The following is a 15,098-nucleotide window of genomic DNA, read 5'->3' on the forward strand; positions in this document are numbered from 1 at the left end:
CGACTATACGTTCCACTGCCCCAGTTGCCACACGTCAATCAAGTATTAACATAAAACTTCATAATCAAAAAGAGGTTCTGCAGCAGTTGAGGTTTTTTCATAATTGTTGTAAATTCTATGAATATTAGACGTCCCCATTATTCTATAAGTCTTATCTCAGGACGACTGCGCTAGAGGACACCCCTTACTGACCCTAAACCAAACCGCAGCTGAAAACGGAGAAAATAACATCCCCTTCATTCTCTTATATTTCTCTGAAACAAAGTGACGCAGTTCAGAGCTGAGAATCTGAGATTTGCTGGAGATGATCAGTCTACGGAGGGAGATAGTGACAGGCTGAACGCGCTCTACATGCTGCAGCAATCGTAGTCCCTGGATTGTCCCAGATTACAGAACGTCCCCCGAGAGTAATGGCAGCGGCCGGAGCTGCAATCATATTCTCACCGCCGAGTATTTATGTGAGCGGTAAATGGGTCACTCTGGATGATCCTTCTCGCTGCATCCGGTGATCAGACCCTGCACATTGCCCGTGTGACAGCGGGTGCCCGGAGCGTGCCCGCAGGCCGGCACATATTACTGATCGATACAGACAGGTGGTGATACTGAAACCACTAACGAGTCTTATATAGGTCGCCTGAGCTGCTGCTATAGAGGGGTCTACATGAAACCACGACATTACATTCCTTACATACAGGAATTCGGCAGATAAATCAATGTGATAAAAACCAGGACGGGATAACCAACAATAGTAATGATTGAAGGACTGACCCTATGGAGTCTATACGGAGGGGGAAATGACCCTAAACATACGGCTAAAGCTACACTGGAGGGTGTAAGGCCTTGTTCACACGGCGCTAAAAAAACAAAACCTTGTGTAAATGCGTAAAAAAATGCTAGTTTAAATAGGGCTTTTTAAAGTACAGGCGTTTTTGAGACATTTTTTTACGCGTTTTCTGTTTGCGTAATTAGGACTCCCATTGACTATGGGAATGAGGCGCGTTTTCGGCGTTTCATGCGCCAAGAATTTACCGGACGCTTCTTTTTTTTACACGACGTGTTTTTTTAAACACGTGCGCATAAAAATAACTTGTCGCATGCACTGCAATGCGTTTTCCCGTTGATATCAAAGCGTGCATTTTTTACGTGTTTTTCGGTAAAACGTAGCAAAAACGTGGCAAATAAACACTGTGTGAACAAGGCCTAAGGGGGAACATGTAAATGTCTTGGTCACAGCCCAGATCTCAATCCGCTGGAGAATCTGTGACATGACGTGAAGACGCTGGACACCAACACAACCATCTAACTTGGAGGAGTTGGAGCAGTTTTGCCTGGAAAAATGGGCAAAGATCCCGGGGTCTAGATGTGCTGAGCTAATAGAGACCTGTCCCAAGAGACGTGCATCTAAAATTACAGCAAAAAGTGCTCCACAAAGTATTGACGTTCAGGGCGTGAACACTTATGCACATTAAAGCGCTGTATTTTTGTCTTCGTTATTGTTTGGGTCGCAGTAAAACATAAAAGTGGTCAGCGTGTTGTGTAAATCAAATGGTACAAACCTCCAAAAATCAAGGTTGTAAGGCAACAAAACAGGAAAAACCCGTGAACACTTTTACAAGACTCTGTATCTATCTCATATCGATCTATAAAGATTATTATCATATTATCTATATATCTCATGTCTATTCCATCTATCTGCTCATGCTTGCAGTTTGCTTATATTAAGACTTCCCTAAACCTCGTGTGCCCCCCTCTCCCTGTGCCGGTGTCCCCCCAGCCTCCTCTCCACCATGTCCATCTCTCCCGCTGCTCCATTCTCTGCTGGAGAAGCGAAAATCTAAATATCTTCATTTAAATGTAAATTTGCCCCTTTTCTCCTTCATTCCAATCTAGTGATATTGCTGCCGGTATTAGCCTTAATGCTACATTTACTCCTCTTTAATTCAAGTCTCTTTTTATTTCACGAACTTTGGATTTCCCACTGAACGCTCAATAGTGAGTCATAGACATAAAACCTGTGGCCTTGAGCGGTGCTTGAACTAAAACTTCCAGCATGTCCGGCAGCCTCAGCAACTATCCAACCACAAGCCTTAGATTTCCGCTGGTGGATGAACTACAACAGACAACAGGCTATGGACTTGGAAAAAGACAATAATACACAGTGGAGTCCCGTTATTTTTATTATCACCTCCTACTTTCGACCCAGGCAGGGCGTAGCCCATGAAGGAAGAGATGTGTGGTGGTCTTGGTGGGTGATAATCTGATCACATCACTGGTTGTTGACCTGGGTAATAGGGGCGATTTATCAGCGTTGCTATAAGGGATGATTATCGGCTTTCGGGCCAGGGTGTCGGTATTTCTCACACAGCGCAGTTTGTGAACTGTTCTCGTGCTGCTGCGGTGACGGTGTGTCGTGAGCGGACAAATGGCAGCATTGGGAATAACCGACATGGAAACTGTGGAGCACCACGCGCCATTGATGTGAGAGGTGAACGTCAGCTATGAAGGTGCGCGAGGGCCGAACGACACGCTACATGGAGCAGCTCACCGTGAAAATCAACCAGGGGGCGACCAGACGTGCGTCTAATACAACATTTTAGTGAACCCGACTGCGTATGGGGCTCCGAAGCCGACGGACGGTCACTGCTCCTATGTAACAAAGCTGGAGCGGAAAAAAAGGCTTCAATTAGCGCGGCAGGATCGGAATCAGACCACCGATGATTGGTAAAGGGTCGTCTTCTCCGACGAGTCACGTTTTCTGCTTCATGGAACAGATGGACGTTGTCGTGTCAGGCGAGAAACATCAGAGAACAAACACCCGGCAGCCATTGCTGGAAGAACACGAGCCGGTGGCGGCAGCGTTATGGTCGGGGGATTATTTCATGACATTCTCTGGGCCACTCATCCATGTGGACGGCTCTGAAGCGATTTGGGTATGAATGCATCGTTGCAGATAACATCCCGTCCCGTCCCCCCCTACATGCTGATTGTCTTCCCTGGGGCAGAGGAATCTTCCAGACAATGCGACACGTCACACGGCTAGAAATGTCCGACAGGAAGAGCCCGACCAAGACCTCCAAGTACTTCCCCGGCCCCCTAATTCGTCAGACTTGAAGCCAATTGAGCATCTGTGGGACCTCGATCGTCTTGTTCGCTCTATGAATCCCCCGCCACGCACCCTCCTGCAAATGTGGGATGTTCTGCAGTCAGCGAGGCGCCAGATACCCGAGACCACCCACCAGCACCTTATTGAGTCACTCCCAGCCCGTCCACTGCTGTCCGTGCTGCACACGGCGGTTGCTCTTGATATTAGCTGGTGGTCACAATATTGGGACTCCACTGTGAATATCTGACAAACTTTATTTCCTTACCGCTGTCAAGATCTCCTCTTGCTGTAGGTGATTAGAAACATTGTTATATATATATATATATATAGAGGCTGAAAACCATGCTGAGGGTTTGTAATATTTGGTATCTTATCAATCATCTGTGACTGAACAGCCCGGCCGAGACTCCAGACTGATACATTGTAGAAAACGATCATGACGGAGGCTTGTACGGCTGTGTTTAGCTCACAGAGGATTGCCTAGACTGGAAACAATTGTAATAAACCCTCAGCTGAAAGTCCTTGGACAAGAGGAGCCTCAAAAAAAAATAAATCATTGAATAAAAATCCTGCCGGTGATTGTTTCTCGTGGGATGGCGACAACGCCAACCTCACCGCTTATCAAATAGTCACAATTATGACACGGAGCTGGATCGCTCCGGAGAATGCAATAAGTGTATTTTTATCTTTGAAATGATAAAATTTGCCTCACGCCGGTTGATCATCTTTGTGTACCCTCAGGATCCGACACTAAAAATGACTTTTATCTTTCCTTCCCTTTCATCTGCTCTCCCTCTCCCCATTTAGCTGCGACTCTGTATACTAATGCTGCCTCCTCGCCTGCTTCTCGCCCTACACAAAAAATAAGAAAGGCTGCGGTTGAGTCTCCGTTGCCTGTGAAGTTAATGACTTTAGATTGAGCCCGGTTCCTGCTCCGCGTATGACCTTGGGAAAAGTTTTTGGGGGATGAGCGATAAGAACAGCCGACTGTATCCGCACTCGCTTGTGACAGGTAATGAGAGGTGCAAATCGTTGTCCGGTCATCCGCAATCTGATGACACGCGACGAGCTCGCCCTTCCCCCTCCAGGCACTGAGCGCACAGCGGCTGCACGCTAAAGCACTGGATTGATTGATGAGCTAAACGTTAAGCTGCGATTGGAGAGGAAATATTCTCTCTTCTTCTATTGTTCTTTGGTGGTGGTGGGGGGGGGGGGGGGATTGTTTTCATGTTTGATATAAAAAGAAATATCATCCTCCCCCCACCGCTGTCCACCTGAAACCAGAAACCGTCGATATTCCTTTAATGTCAGAACAGATTGGCTTTAATTGGAGCCTTACAGAATTGCACATGAATTGGACCCCTAGTGGAGGAAGAAGGCGCCAAGATCTTCACAAATAACCGGGGGCATAGGAGAGAAATGGTACAACCTAATGATGGTTTTAGACGAAATCACCTCTCCTGCTGATTCCTACAAAACAGGTAAAACACCATATACATTAACGTACAGTATTATTACCGGGGGCTCCATAAATGACGGCCATATAGGCTCTGTCCCGTGTCCTGTCACAACTCCGGGTAACGCAACGCTCTCCTATGTGGATGTCACCCGCTGTTTATTCTGATGTTCCAGGTTATACGCAAACATAACAGTAAAGACTGACACAGATAGAAAAGAAGTAAGAAAACTGGATGACAATGCTGGCTTATATACCATTCAGTGTCTGTGGAAAGCTGGGTGACAGCCCCTATTATGGTGGCCATCAGTTGTTTTCTTAACCCTATTAATACATTTTCCACATGATCTATAATATACACATATAATGTCACATTTATAGTATCACAAGAGGCACAACACTGATTGCTGGTCCATCACTCCACGTGTAATTATGATAAAATCATAGAACTTCTGATGGGCCGGTGACGGCCGTTGTTGGCCGGTGATGTCATCATGAGGCCGGGGTTTGGCTGCATGGGCTGAACGACTGAAATTGTGCTCTTAAGGTGACAGTGATTCGTTTTTGAGCGCGCTCAGGTTTAATAACTGGACTGGGCAACAGCGTGATTAGAGGTGTGTACAACAGGTCATTGAATACGGTCAGTAAGGTTCATTCCTGAGCTCTGACCACACGGTCCATTATCTCACGTCTCGTCCGGCGCAGTATTGTCGTGTACTCACCGCACAGTCGACTGATACAGGAGATCCTCTCTCTTGCGGTAATTCTCCATATGAGAGTAATTGGTTGAGAACATAGCATCGAAGGTGAAGATTTTCTGTTTGATGGTTCCTCCATCCGTCACCTGAAGAGAGAAGACAGTAACGTAAGACACGGCAGCAACACGCTACATGGAACTAATAACATATAACAAAGAGAGAAACTATCGAGTAGTGCGGAGACAGCATATATATATACATACACACACACGCACACACGATAGAATGCCAGTTCTGCAGGATAGTCTTACAGCTTATATAACTTTGCACAAATAAAGATCTCTGCTTACTATCAGTGAATGGAAACATTCCTAATTACTTCCAGGGACTGAAAAGGTGTTCTGACCTAGCCCTAAATTACAGTTTGTTATAAATGTATCAGTCCAGGCAATTTCCTGTGGGCTAAACAGTCTGGACCAAGTATCCGTGCAGGTAAAATGTAACAAACCATCAGTAGAAATTTGTGTTGTTGATGCGTTTAGCTCACATAATAGTGAGACTGGATACAATTGTAACAGATCCTCAGCTGTGAGAAGTATTAGGTCGGTACAAGTTTTCAGGCGATGGGTGTAAACAAGCACATTCCAATCCACTGACAGCAAGCAGAGATCTTTAGAATGGTGAGGAATGGAAACACAAACTTTTAATTCTAAGCTTTTTTTTTTTACTCAAACGCTTTCTTGTAGCGGTCAATACAACATGAAAACTTGTTTCACATGGCAAAAGTAGCAAAGTAGCAATTAAGGGGTGTCACAAATCTAGGAAGGGACCCCTCTCTGACAAAACCACCATCAGCAGCAGACAGTGAATTCACGAAATGGAAATGTTCTGCATATCATGCTCGCTATTCTTCCCTGGCGTCTTATCCTCCTGTCCTTGACCTCTCAGCCTTCTTTATTTCATTATCCACGGCCTCTCATCTCCTGCATTATCCTGATGCCTCCTCATTTCTAGCAGCAGTAATGTCATGACTGCTTCCTGCATCTCACCAGGGCCGGCTTTAGACAAAGTGCGGCCCTGGGCAATGTTAAAAGTGAGGCCCCAAATGCTGAATTAGGGCCTGTTCTGCGTCCGGGCTCCGTTCATGGCTTCTGTCAGAACTTTTCGTCAGGGGAACCCTTGAGCGCAAACCAAACGGAAACCATAGCTTCCGTTTGCATTAGCATTGATTTCAATGGTAATGTTTCCGTTGGTCTCCGTTCCGTAAGGTTCCCGGTTTTTTTGCTGGAATCGACTGCGCTATTGATCCAGTCCAAAAAACAGAAACCTTACGGAACGGAGAAAAAAAGGAAACGATTTGCAACAGAAATATTACCATTGAAATCAATGCTAATGCAACCGGAAGCTATGGTTTCTGTTTGGTTTGCGCTCATGGGTTCCCCTGACGGAAAGTTCTGACGGAAGCCGTCAACGGAGCCCCAACGCAGATGGGAATGTCAGGTCCGTATTTCAGGGTGGCTTCCATCCCCTGTTATTTCACACCGAATAACCACCTCTGTAAATTGAAAGCTGAAGGCATGCCTGGAAAGAAGTACACCACACAGACAAATGTTGGTAGACATCTTTCCCTCAGTCAGCCAGGAGGAAGACTGCCCTTTATTCAGAACAAAGAAACACGCAGAGAAAAGACACATGCCCCTCCCTAGAGATGTGGGACTTGCTTAAGTCCCATTGCCTCCTCAGCTGTAAGTTCTCCTGTACATTCTTCTGCACACTCCTCTTTGCATTCCAGGGGGTGGTGTCTTCCATAGGCGTGTTATGCAGGCTCTTTGTGCTCCATTAATCCAATCTCTTTGTGTAATATACTGAATATATATATATATATATATATATAGAAGGATAATATTTTTCAAACAATATACATGGTAATGATCCCTGACAGGAATACACAATTACTGTATCAATAATGCAGGCAATTCAGAAGGCGGAGTGCAGAGAACCGCATCACTGGTTTATAGCGCGTCCAGGAGTGTTGCAAGTCCCAAAGCATATGTCCCCCTCTCACAAAAAAATATCTACATACATATAGTTATTAAATCATTCCACTATACAAGATGAAACTCATACGGTTACTGAATAATACCGCCACACCATAACCACATAGTGACTGACTAATACTTCCCATACCGTTGCTGAATAAAAACCACTATACAAAGACCAATATTACAGCCATGTAGTGACCATATAGTGGTAGATGCCAGTTATACACAGGAGCTCTGCAGACGATAAGGCTGGGTTCACACGACCATGTTACGTCCGTAAAGGACGGAACGTATTTCGGCCGGATGTCCCGGACCGAACACACTGCAGGGAGCCGGGCTCCTAGTATCATAGTTATGTACGATGCTAGTAGTCCCTGCCTCGCTGCAGGACAACTGTCCCGTACTGTAATCATGTTTTCAGTACGGGACAGTAGTTCCACGGAGAGGCAGGGACTCCTAGCATTGTACATAACTATGATGCTAGGAGCCCGGCTCCCTGCAGTGTGTTCGGTCCGGGACTTCCGGCCGAAATACGTTCCGTCCTTTACGGACGTAACATGGTTGTGTGAACCCAGCCTATAAGTGGTTACAGTACATCTATATCCAGTGACTTACAGGTGATGTTTTCTCTGATTAGTCGTTCACTTTCCCTTTTTTTCTCCATCCACCCCAGACCACTGTGATGACTTATTCCAGCCACGACTCGTCTCTGCAGAATTTGACATACAGATATGTTGGTTTCTCACTTTTCCTGCATCCTCCCCCCTATACCCCATCCTCTAAACAAACTAGTAATCTACAGTGCCACAGGTGGTAATAATGATCCCTCAGTGCTCGACACAATAAAAGTGCTCATCAGTAACCGTGTCCCCCTTTGTGCCCTTACAGCAGTAATGCCCCCTTTGTGCCCCCGCCCCCTGTAGATAGCGCCACAGTCCTCCCCCCTTACATATAGTTCAACACCCCCCACAGTAGATAGTGCCACAAAACCCCTCTTGTATATAGTGCCACACAGCCCCCTCCCTTCTATATAGTGCCACACATCCCCCCCATGTATAAAGTGCCACACAGCCCCCACCTTGTATATAGTGCCACACAGCCCCCCTTGTATATAGTGCCATGCAGCCCAACCAAGGATATAGTGCCACACAGCTCCTTTCCCTTGTATATAGTGCCACACAGCTCCCTTCCCTTGTATATAGTGCCACACAGCCCCCTCCCTTGTATATAGTGCCACACAGCCCCCTCCCTTGTATATAGTGCCACATAGCCCCCCTTGTATATAGTGCCACACAGCCTCCCCTTGTATAAAGTGCCGCAAAGCCCCCCACCTTGTATATAGTGCTACACAGCAAGCCCCCCTGAATATTGCCACACAGCCCCCTCCCTTGTAGATAGTGCCACACAGAACCCCCTGTATATAGTGCTACACAGCCCTCCCCTCCCTTGTATATAGTGCCACACAGCAGCCTCCCTTGTAGATAGTGCCACACAGAACACCCTATATATAGTGCCACACAGAACCCCCCCTTGTATATAGTGCCACACAGAACCCCCCCTTGTATATAGTGCCACACAGAACCCCCCTTGAATATAGTGCTACACAGCGCCCCCCCCTGTTGTATATTGCCAGAGGGCCACCAAAAAATATAAATTTATATATTGTATTTACCTTGCCCAGTTCCTGTGACAGACGGAGTGATGCACAGCCTCCAGAAGGGACGCATGCGCAGACCAGCGTGATGCAGTGACGTCATACGCGACGCCTAACGAGGCCTGCAGCCTATAATATTAATTTGTATCTGCATTCTGAGGACGCAGATACAAGTGAATGTGGCTGTCACTAGCAGCGAGGCCCCCTCTGGTGCTAGCAATGCCACCGGGCATGAGGGGGCGCGGGCTGGGGCCCCTAAGAGGATGGGGGCCCTGTTTGCCCCCCCACTAACGCCGGTCCTGCATCTCACTTATGAGGCTCCCATAACATTAAGACTCGGATTCCACAGAACATGCTCCTGAACTGCTGTGAAAAATGTCTGGTAAAAGCCTTTAATGCAAATCGCCGCTGTTTTGCGATGCAGTTATTGGCTAAGCGGCTTTTACAAGTGAAGCACCTTGAAACGATTTGCTTCCCCTGTAATAGTTGCACTGCCGAAAACCGCATCGCAAAAACGCGGATACACGCAGTAAGGCCCCATGCACACAACTGTAATTTTGGTCCACAATTAGGGCATGACCACACGTGGCGGATTTCCTCCGAAACTGTCCGCATCAATGCCGCACAGAATCTGCGTTGCAGATTCTGCTGCGGATCTGCACAAAATGTGCAGTAAATTGATGCGGACTAGCTGCTGCGGACTGCGGTAAAAGTGCTTCCCTTCTCCCTATTCAGTGCAGGATAGAGAGAAGGGACAGCACTTTCCCTTGTGAAAGTCAAAGAAATTCATACTTACCGCCCGTTGTCTTGGTGACGCGTCCCTCCTTCGGCATCCAGCCCGATCTCCCTGGATGACGCGGCAGTCCATGTGACCGCTGCAGCCTGTTATTAGCCTGTGATTGGCTGTAGCCGTCACTTAGACTGAAACGTCATCCTGGGAGGCCGGACTGGAGACAGAAGCAGGGAGTTCTCGGTAAGTATGAACTTCATTTTTTTTTACAGATACATGTATATTGGGATCGGTAGTCACTGTCCCGGGTGCAGAAACAGTTACTGCCGATCGCTTAACTCTTTCAGCACCCTGGACAGTGACTATTTACTGACGTCTCCTAGCAACGCTCCCGTCATTACGGGAGCCCCATTGACTTCCTCAGTCTGGCTGTAGACCTAGAAATACATAGGTCCAGCCAGAATGAAGAAATGTCAAGTTAAAAAAGCAAGACGGATCCGCAGCACACATAACATGTGCATGACAGCTGCGGACTTCATTGCGGAAATTAGAATCTCCATTGAAGTCAATGGAGAAATTCCGCCATGAGTCCGCCACTGCTCCGCAACAGACAGAGCATGCTGCGGACAACAAATTCCGCTCCGCAGCCTATGCTCCGCAGCGGAATTTTACGCCTCGTCTAAACGAACACTGCTAAATTAAAGTGTAAGTCAATGGACAAACGGCTCCGCTGCGGATTAACGCTGCGGAGTGTCCGCAGCGGAATTTAAGTGAAATTCCGCCACGTGTGAACCCGCCCTTACAGACCGTCATTGCAGATCAATATGTGGCTCCATTCATTTCTAGGCCCACTGACACCGGGCCATAGGAAGTCCGTGCCGTAGAAAACTAACGTAAAAAATAGGACATGTCTTATTTTCTGATTTTACGGACCATGCTCCCATACCAATACGGCCGTGTGCAGAGGGCCTATAATGCATGCGCTTTTTACCACAAGTTTTACGCAGCAATTAAGAAACACATAAAACTGCAATGAAAACTCTCTGTGAAATCCCCGCCTAAGCCCCCATGCACATGCTGCAGATTTTTAACTTGCCGCAGAATCAACTCCATTAAGATGAATGGAACAGATTTTTTTAGTTGCAGAAATTTTGCAACAAAATCTGCAGAATTTGCAGGGGGCCCAAAGATGGAGATTAAGAGAAGACGGGACCCTACATTTCCTACTCCTATGAAGAGAACATGATATTATGCACAGAGCGAATCCCTCATCGGTAATTATAAGCCGTGGAGTCATTAGCACAGTCAGTAAAGAAAATCTAATAGAAAGAAGTTGCGTTATTATTAGTTGCATAAGCGTTGCACACGATGAACACCTTCCCCATACATGAATATTCAGTCAGGTGATGAGACAGCTCACAGCAGCGCAGGATATTTCAGCACGCAAGGAGAACTGGGTCGTATGTGCCACTAAATGCCAATAAAAGCGTATCCAATCCCCTCCCCCAATCTAAATCGGCTGCCAGATAGTACAATCTGTTTAATTAAAAGCTGCGCCTACATATCATTTTCATAGGTCTGATCTCTCCATAGACATTAAAGGTCATTTAATAACCACAAATTACGTGGGAGCCGCGTGCACTTCATTTAGCGGAATTGCGTCTATTTGGCTGCTTTCTCCATAGACCGGATTACGCTCATTTTCGGCTTTTTTTTGTTGTTGTTGAAATCCCGGCTTTGCACTTGTTCCCCTCACAGCCGACACTCATTAAGATTGATAATGTGTAGGAGTGAGCCCCCCCCCCCACCCCTCATCTGTATCCCCAGAATCTCCCACGGTCTTCATAGATACAATTTATTACAATGTTTCTATCAAATACAGTAAAATTCTTTTAATCGCAGTTAAAAACGCCTCATGTAATTGCTTCCTATCGGGGTAACCTTTTAATCACGGTGTATTGAAAACTTGTGCAACTTTATAAATAGTATTTGTGTTTTAATTCTTAACCATTTTTAAGATTACTGCTTGATGTCAATGAATGGAAAAATGTAGTGTTTAAATCCAGAGGCTGAAAACCTGTAGAAACCGAATACTTTTCACAGCTGGGGGTTTGTTACAATTCTCGTCTAGACAATCTTCTGTGAGCTAAACATCAGCAACACAAATCTCTCTCTCTCTCTCGTCCTTATCATTTGTTACAATGTATCAGTGCAGATAAAATGTATCAATCTGGAGTCCAGGCTGTTTAGCTCACAGAGGACTGAATAGACTGGATACAATTGAAACAAAGTATTAGGATATGTTTACTCGCTTAAAAAAAAACGGCTGAAAATACGGAGCGGTTTTCAAGGGAAAACAGACTATGATATTCAGCAGTTTTTTGCAGCGTTTTTTTGCGGCTGTTATTGGAGCGTTTTTTCTATTGAGTCAATGAAAAAGGGCTCCAAAAACGGCTCAAGGGACATGCACTTCTTCTTACCAGGCGTTTCTTTATGCGGTCGTTTTTAAAAACGGCCGCATAAACAAAGCCCCGTGGGAACGGAACACCGTTTTTCACATTGAAATCAATGGGCAGATGTTTGGAGGTGTTCAGCCCCCGTATTTTCAGCCATTTTTTGGAGGCGTTTACGGCCCGAAAAACATCCGAAAATAGGCCGTGTGAACATAGACTTAGCTTTGCACAGGTTTTCAGCCTCTGGATGTAAACAAGAATGTTCCAAGACAGCAAACAGAGATCTTAGAAATAACCAGGAATTGAACGATAGAATTGTGACACAGAACACGTCAGATTGCCTCCTGAAGCAAAGATAATTCTATATTATAGTCGCAGCCGGAACCCTCATTAAGGAAAGAGCAGAACTGGAAGATGTTGAATTGAATGCAAGAGATTTTTTTTCCGTTTTTTTGCTTTCAGCCCGGTGCACGGGAACCAGGATCTGATCGTCCTCAATTCCTCCTTGTTGTCATTACACTCGGTACAGAGGACCAGCACCAGGACTCCACACACATCACACGTCAGGAGAGAGATTTCATTTGATGATGATCAGTCGCAGAAAAATATCATTACATCCAGCGCTCGACAGACCGAGCAACTTGACGTGGCACAGAGCAACCGTATTAGGGCTGAATGATGTGCGGTGGTAGAGGACGGGCTCCTCAGCGCTGGTAACGCTACAGAGATGACAGGCAGAACGTTACTGCCTCGCGCTATCGTCTCCTGTATCACACATTTCTCCAATACAGCAATGATCCGTGGAAGCACAGCATGGATTATATAGGGGGGTAATATAAGTAGATTCACAGGGGGAGGTTTATCAAACAGTCTAATTACAATTTTGTGAGACAATCTGAGTGACGAAACACAAGGAGACGCCGTTATTAGAACTTGGTCCGATGAAGACAACTCCAAAGTTTCAGGTGCGGTTTATGGGCACAACTGTGTTTTTTACTCAACAGAAAACCCCCTTGCAACAATTGAAGAACAGAGGAATCACCCTGGGGTAACAGCTTTCATACAAAGGGGTAATTGGACCTTTCTTCTACAATACACCGGTCACCTCAGACCTTAACAAGCTCCAAGGAAGACATGTAATACCACAATTGTAGTTGGAGCATGAAAATGAAGACTTCTATTTTCACCAAGATGGAGCCCTCCTCACTTTGCTTTAGCGGAGCGTCATTTTCTTGAGGAAAAATTACCCGATAGGTGGATAGGTAGACGAGGCCGGGTTGTATGGCCACCACGATCACCAGACTTTACCCAGATGGACTTTTTCTTTTGCGGCGTTATCAAAGATAATATATTCAAGATAACCAGGCACGGCCGATAACATGATTGAGTTCATAAAAGAAGCAAGAAATTAATAGCAGTAAAAAACTTTGTGCCAATCTGTAAATACGAAATTACAGCAATGTTTAAATAGTGAGAACGGCCAATGTGAGCGGATAAGAGATTGTACAGGATTGTTGTTATTCTATAAGATACTATATAAACTGTATACCTATTATTATATTTACCTATTATTTATACTGTATACCTACTTACGCACCCCCCTGTATTAGGCTTCGTTCACATCTCCGTTCATGGGTTCCGTCTGAGCTTTCCATCAGAATCCGACCCGAAAACCACAGGTTTTCGTTTGCATCACAATTGATTTCAATGGTGACAGATCCGGTGCAAATGTTTTCAATTTGTCAACATTGTTTAAGGGTTCCATCATTTTGACAGAATCAATACCGTAGTCGACTGCGCTATTCATTCCGGTAAAACGACGGAACCCTTACACAACTGTGACAAATGGAAACCATTTGCACCGGATCTGTCACCATTGAAATCAATGGTGATGCAAACGGAAACTTATAGTTTCCGTTTGTTTCCGTTCATGACGGAAAAGTCCGTCGGAACAAATGAACGGAGCCCCAACGCAGATGTGAACGAAGCCTTACTAGGAAATATTGTAGCCCCGGGTGGGAGAAGGTAGGGGTGAAACGTGATGTGTTTGTTACACTGTATCAGTGCAGTCATTCCTCTGTGAGCTCAACACAACCGCAGCAGAAATCTCTCCACTGTTCTGCTAGTTTACTACCATGTGTCAGTGCAGGTAAAATGTATTTATCTGCATTTCAGGCTGTTCCGTTTGCAGAGAATTGTTTAGACTGGATATGATTGTAACAAACCCTCAGCTGTGAGAAGTATTAGGTCAAGAGAGTGTTCTGGAAGTTAAGACAAGAACACAGTACATTAGAAAGTTGCAAAACTTTTCATTACACAGTGGTTAAGCTTTATCTACATAAGACTGGACCGGCCCTGTATAAGGAACAAGCTTTTATTTTCTGAGCTACTTGGACTAGGGTTCTAAGATGCATCGAAATTTCGATACTGTTTCCATACCGTGCACCCGCAAACGGTTCAATACCATTATTTCATGTATTTTCGATACTAAGCTACAGCCATTGCCCCGCTCCGGAGTCCTGACAAGTGCGCGCGCGGTCATCATGATGTGCTGTGGCCGGCACTGAAGACAGAACATGGCGGGCGCACTGCAAAACACCCCCATGTTCTGTCTTCAGTGCCTGCGCCACCGCTCATTAGTGCAGCGCTGGTCACATCACCTCATCATGACCGCGCGCGCACCTTTTGTCAGGAGCGGGGCAATGGTTGTATTACACAGCCGCAGCAGCCGCTCTATAACAGCGGAGATCAAAGAAACCGCTCATCTCCGCTGCTATTCCCCTGAATGCTGCGATCAAAGCTGACCACCACCGCAGCATTCAAGGGGTAAATGAGAAGGGGGGATCCCTGTGATGCGATCGAGGGACATACCATATATGGGCAGACAACTCAGGGTTCATTGAAGGACCCCAGGGCTGTCTGACCATATTTCCTGTTAGGGCACACGGAGGTCTGTCCTAAC

General features: G+C 45.9%; 1 protein-coding gene across 2 annotated transcripts in view; it reads right to left on the minus strand.

Annotated features, from left to right (window-relative positions):
* Nucleotides 1-15,098, minus strand: part of IGSF21 (immunoglobin superfamily member 21) — a 273,506-nt gene that overhangs the window by 218,057 nt on the left and 40,351 nt on the right. For both annotated transcript variants that reach the window (XM_075840560.1, XM_075840559.1), the window contains exon 2: nt 5,282-5,403. In XM_075840560.1, coding sequence (XP_075696675.1) covers nt 5,282-5,403 — 122 coding nt within the window. The remainder of the gene's footprint in view (nt 1-5,281; nt 5,404-15,098) is intronic.

Source organism: Rhinoderma darwinii, chromosome 10 (genome assembly GCF_050947455.1).
Source record: "Rhinoderma darwinii isolate aRhiDar2 chromosome 10, aRhiDar2.hap1, whole genome shotgun sequence".
Classification (NCBI taxonomy): domain Eukaryota; kingdom Metazoa; phylum Chordata; class Amphibia; order Anura; family Rhinodermatidae; genus Rhinoderma; species Rhinoderma darwinii.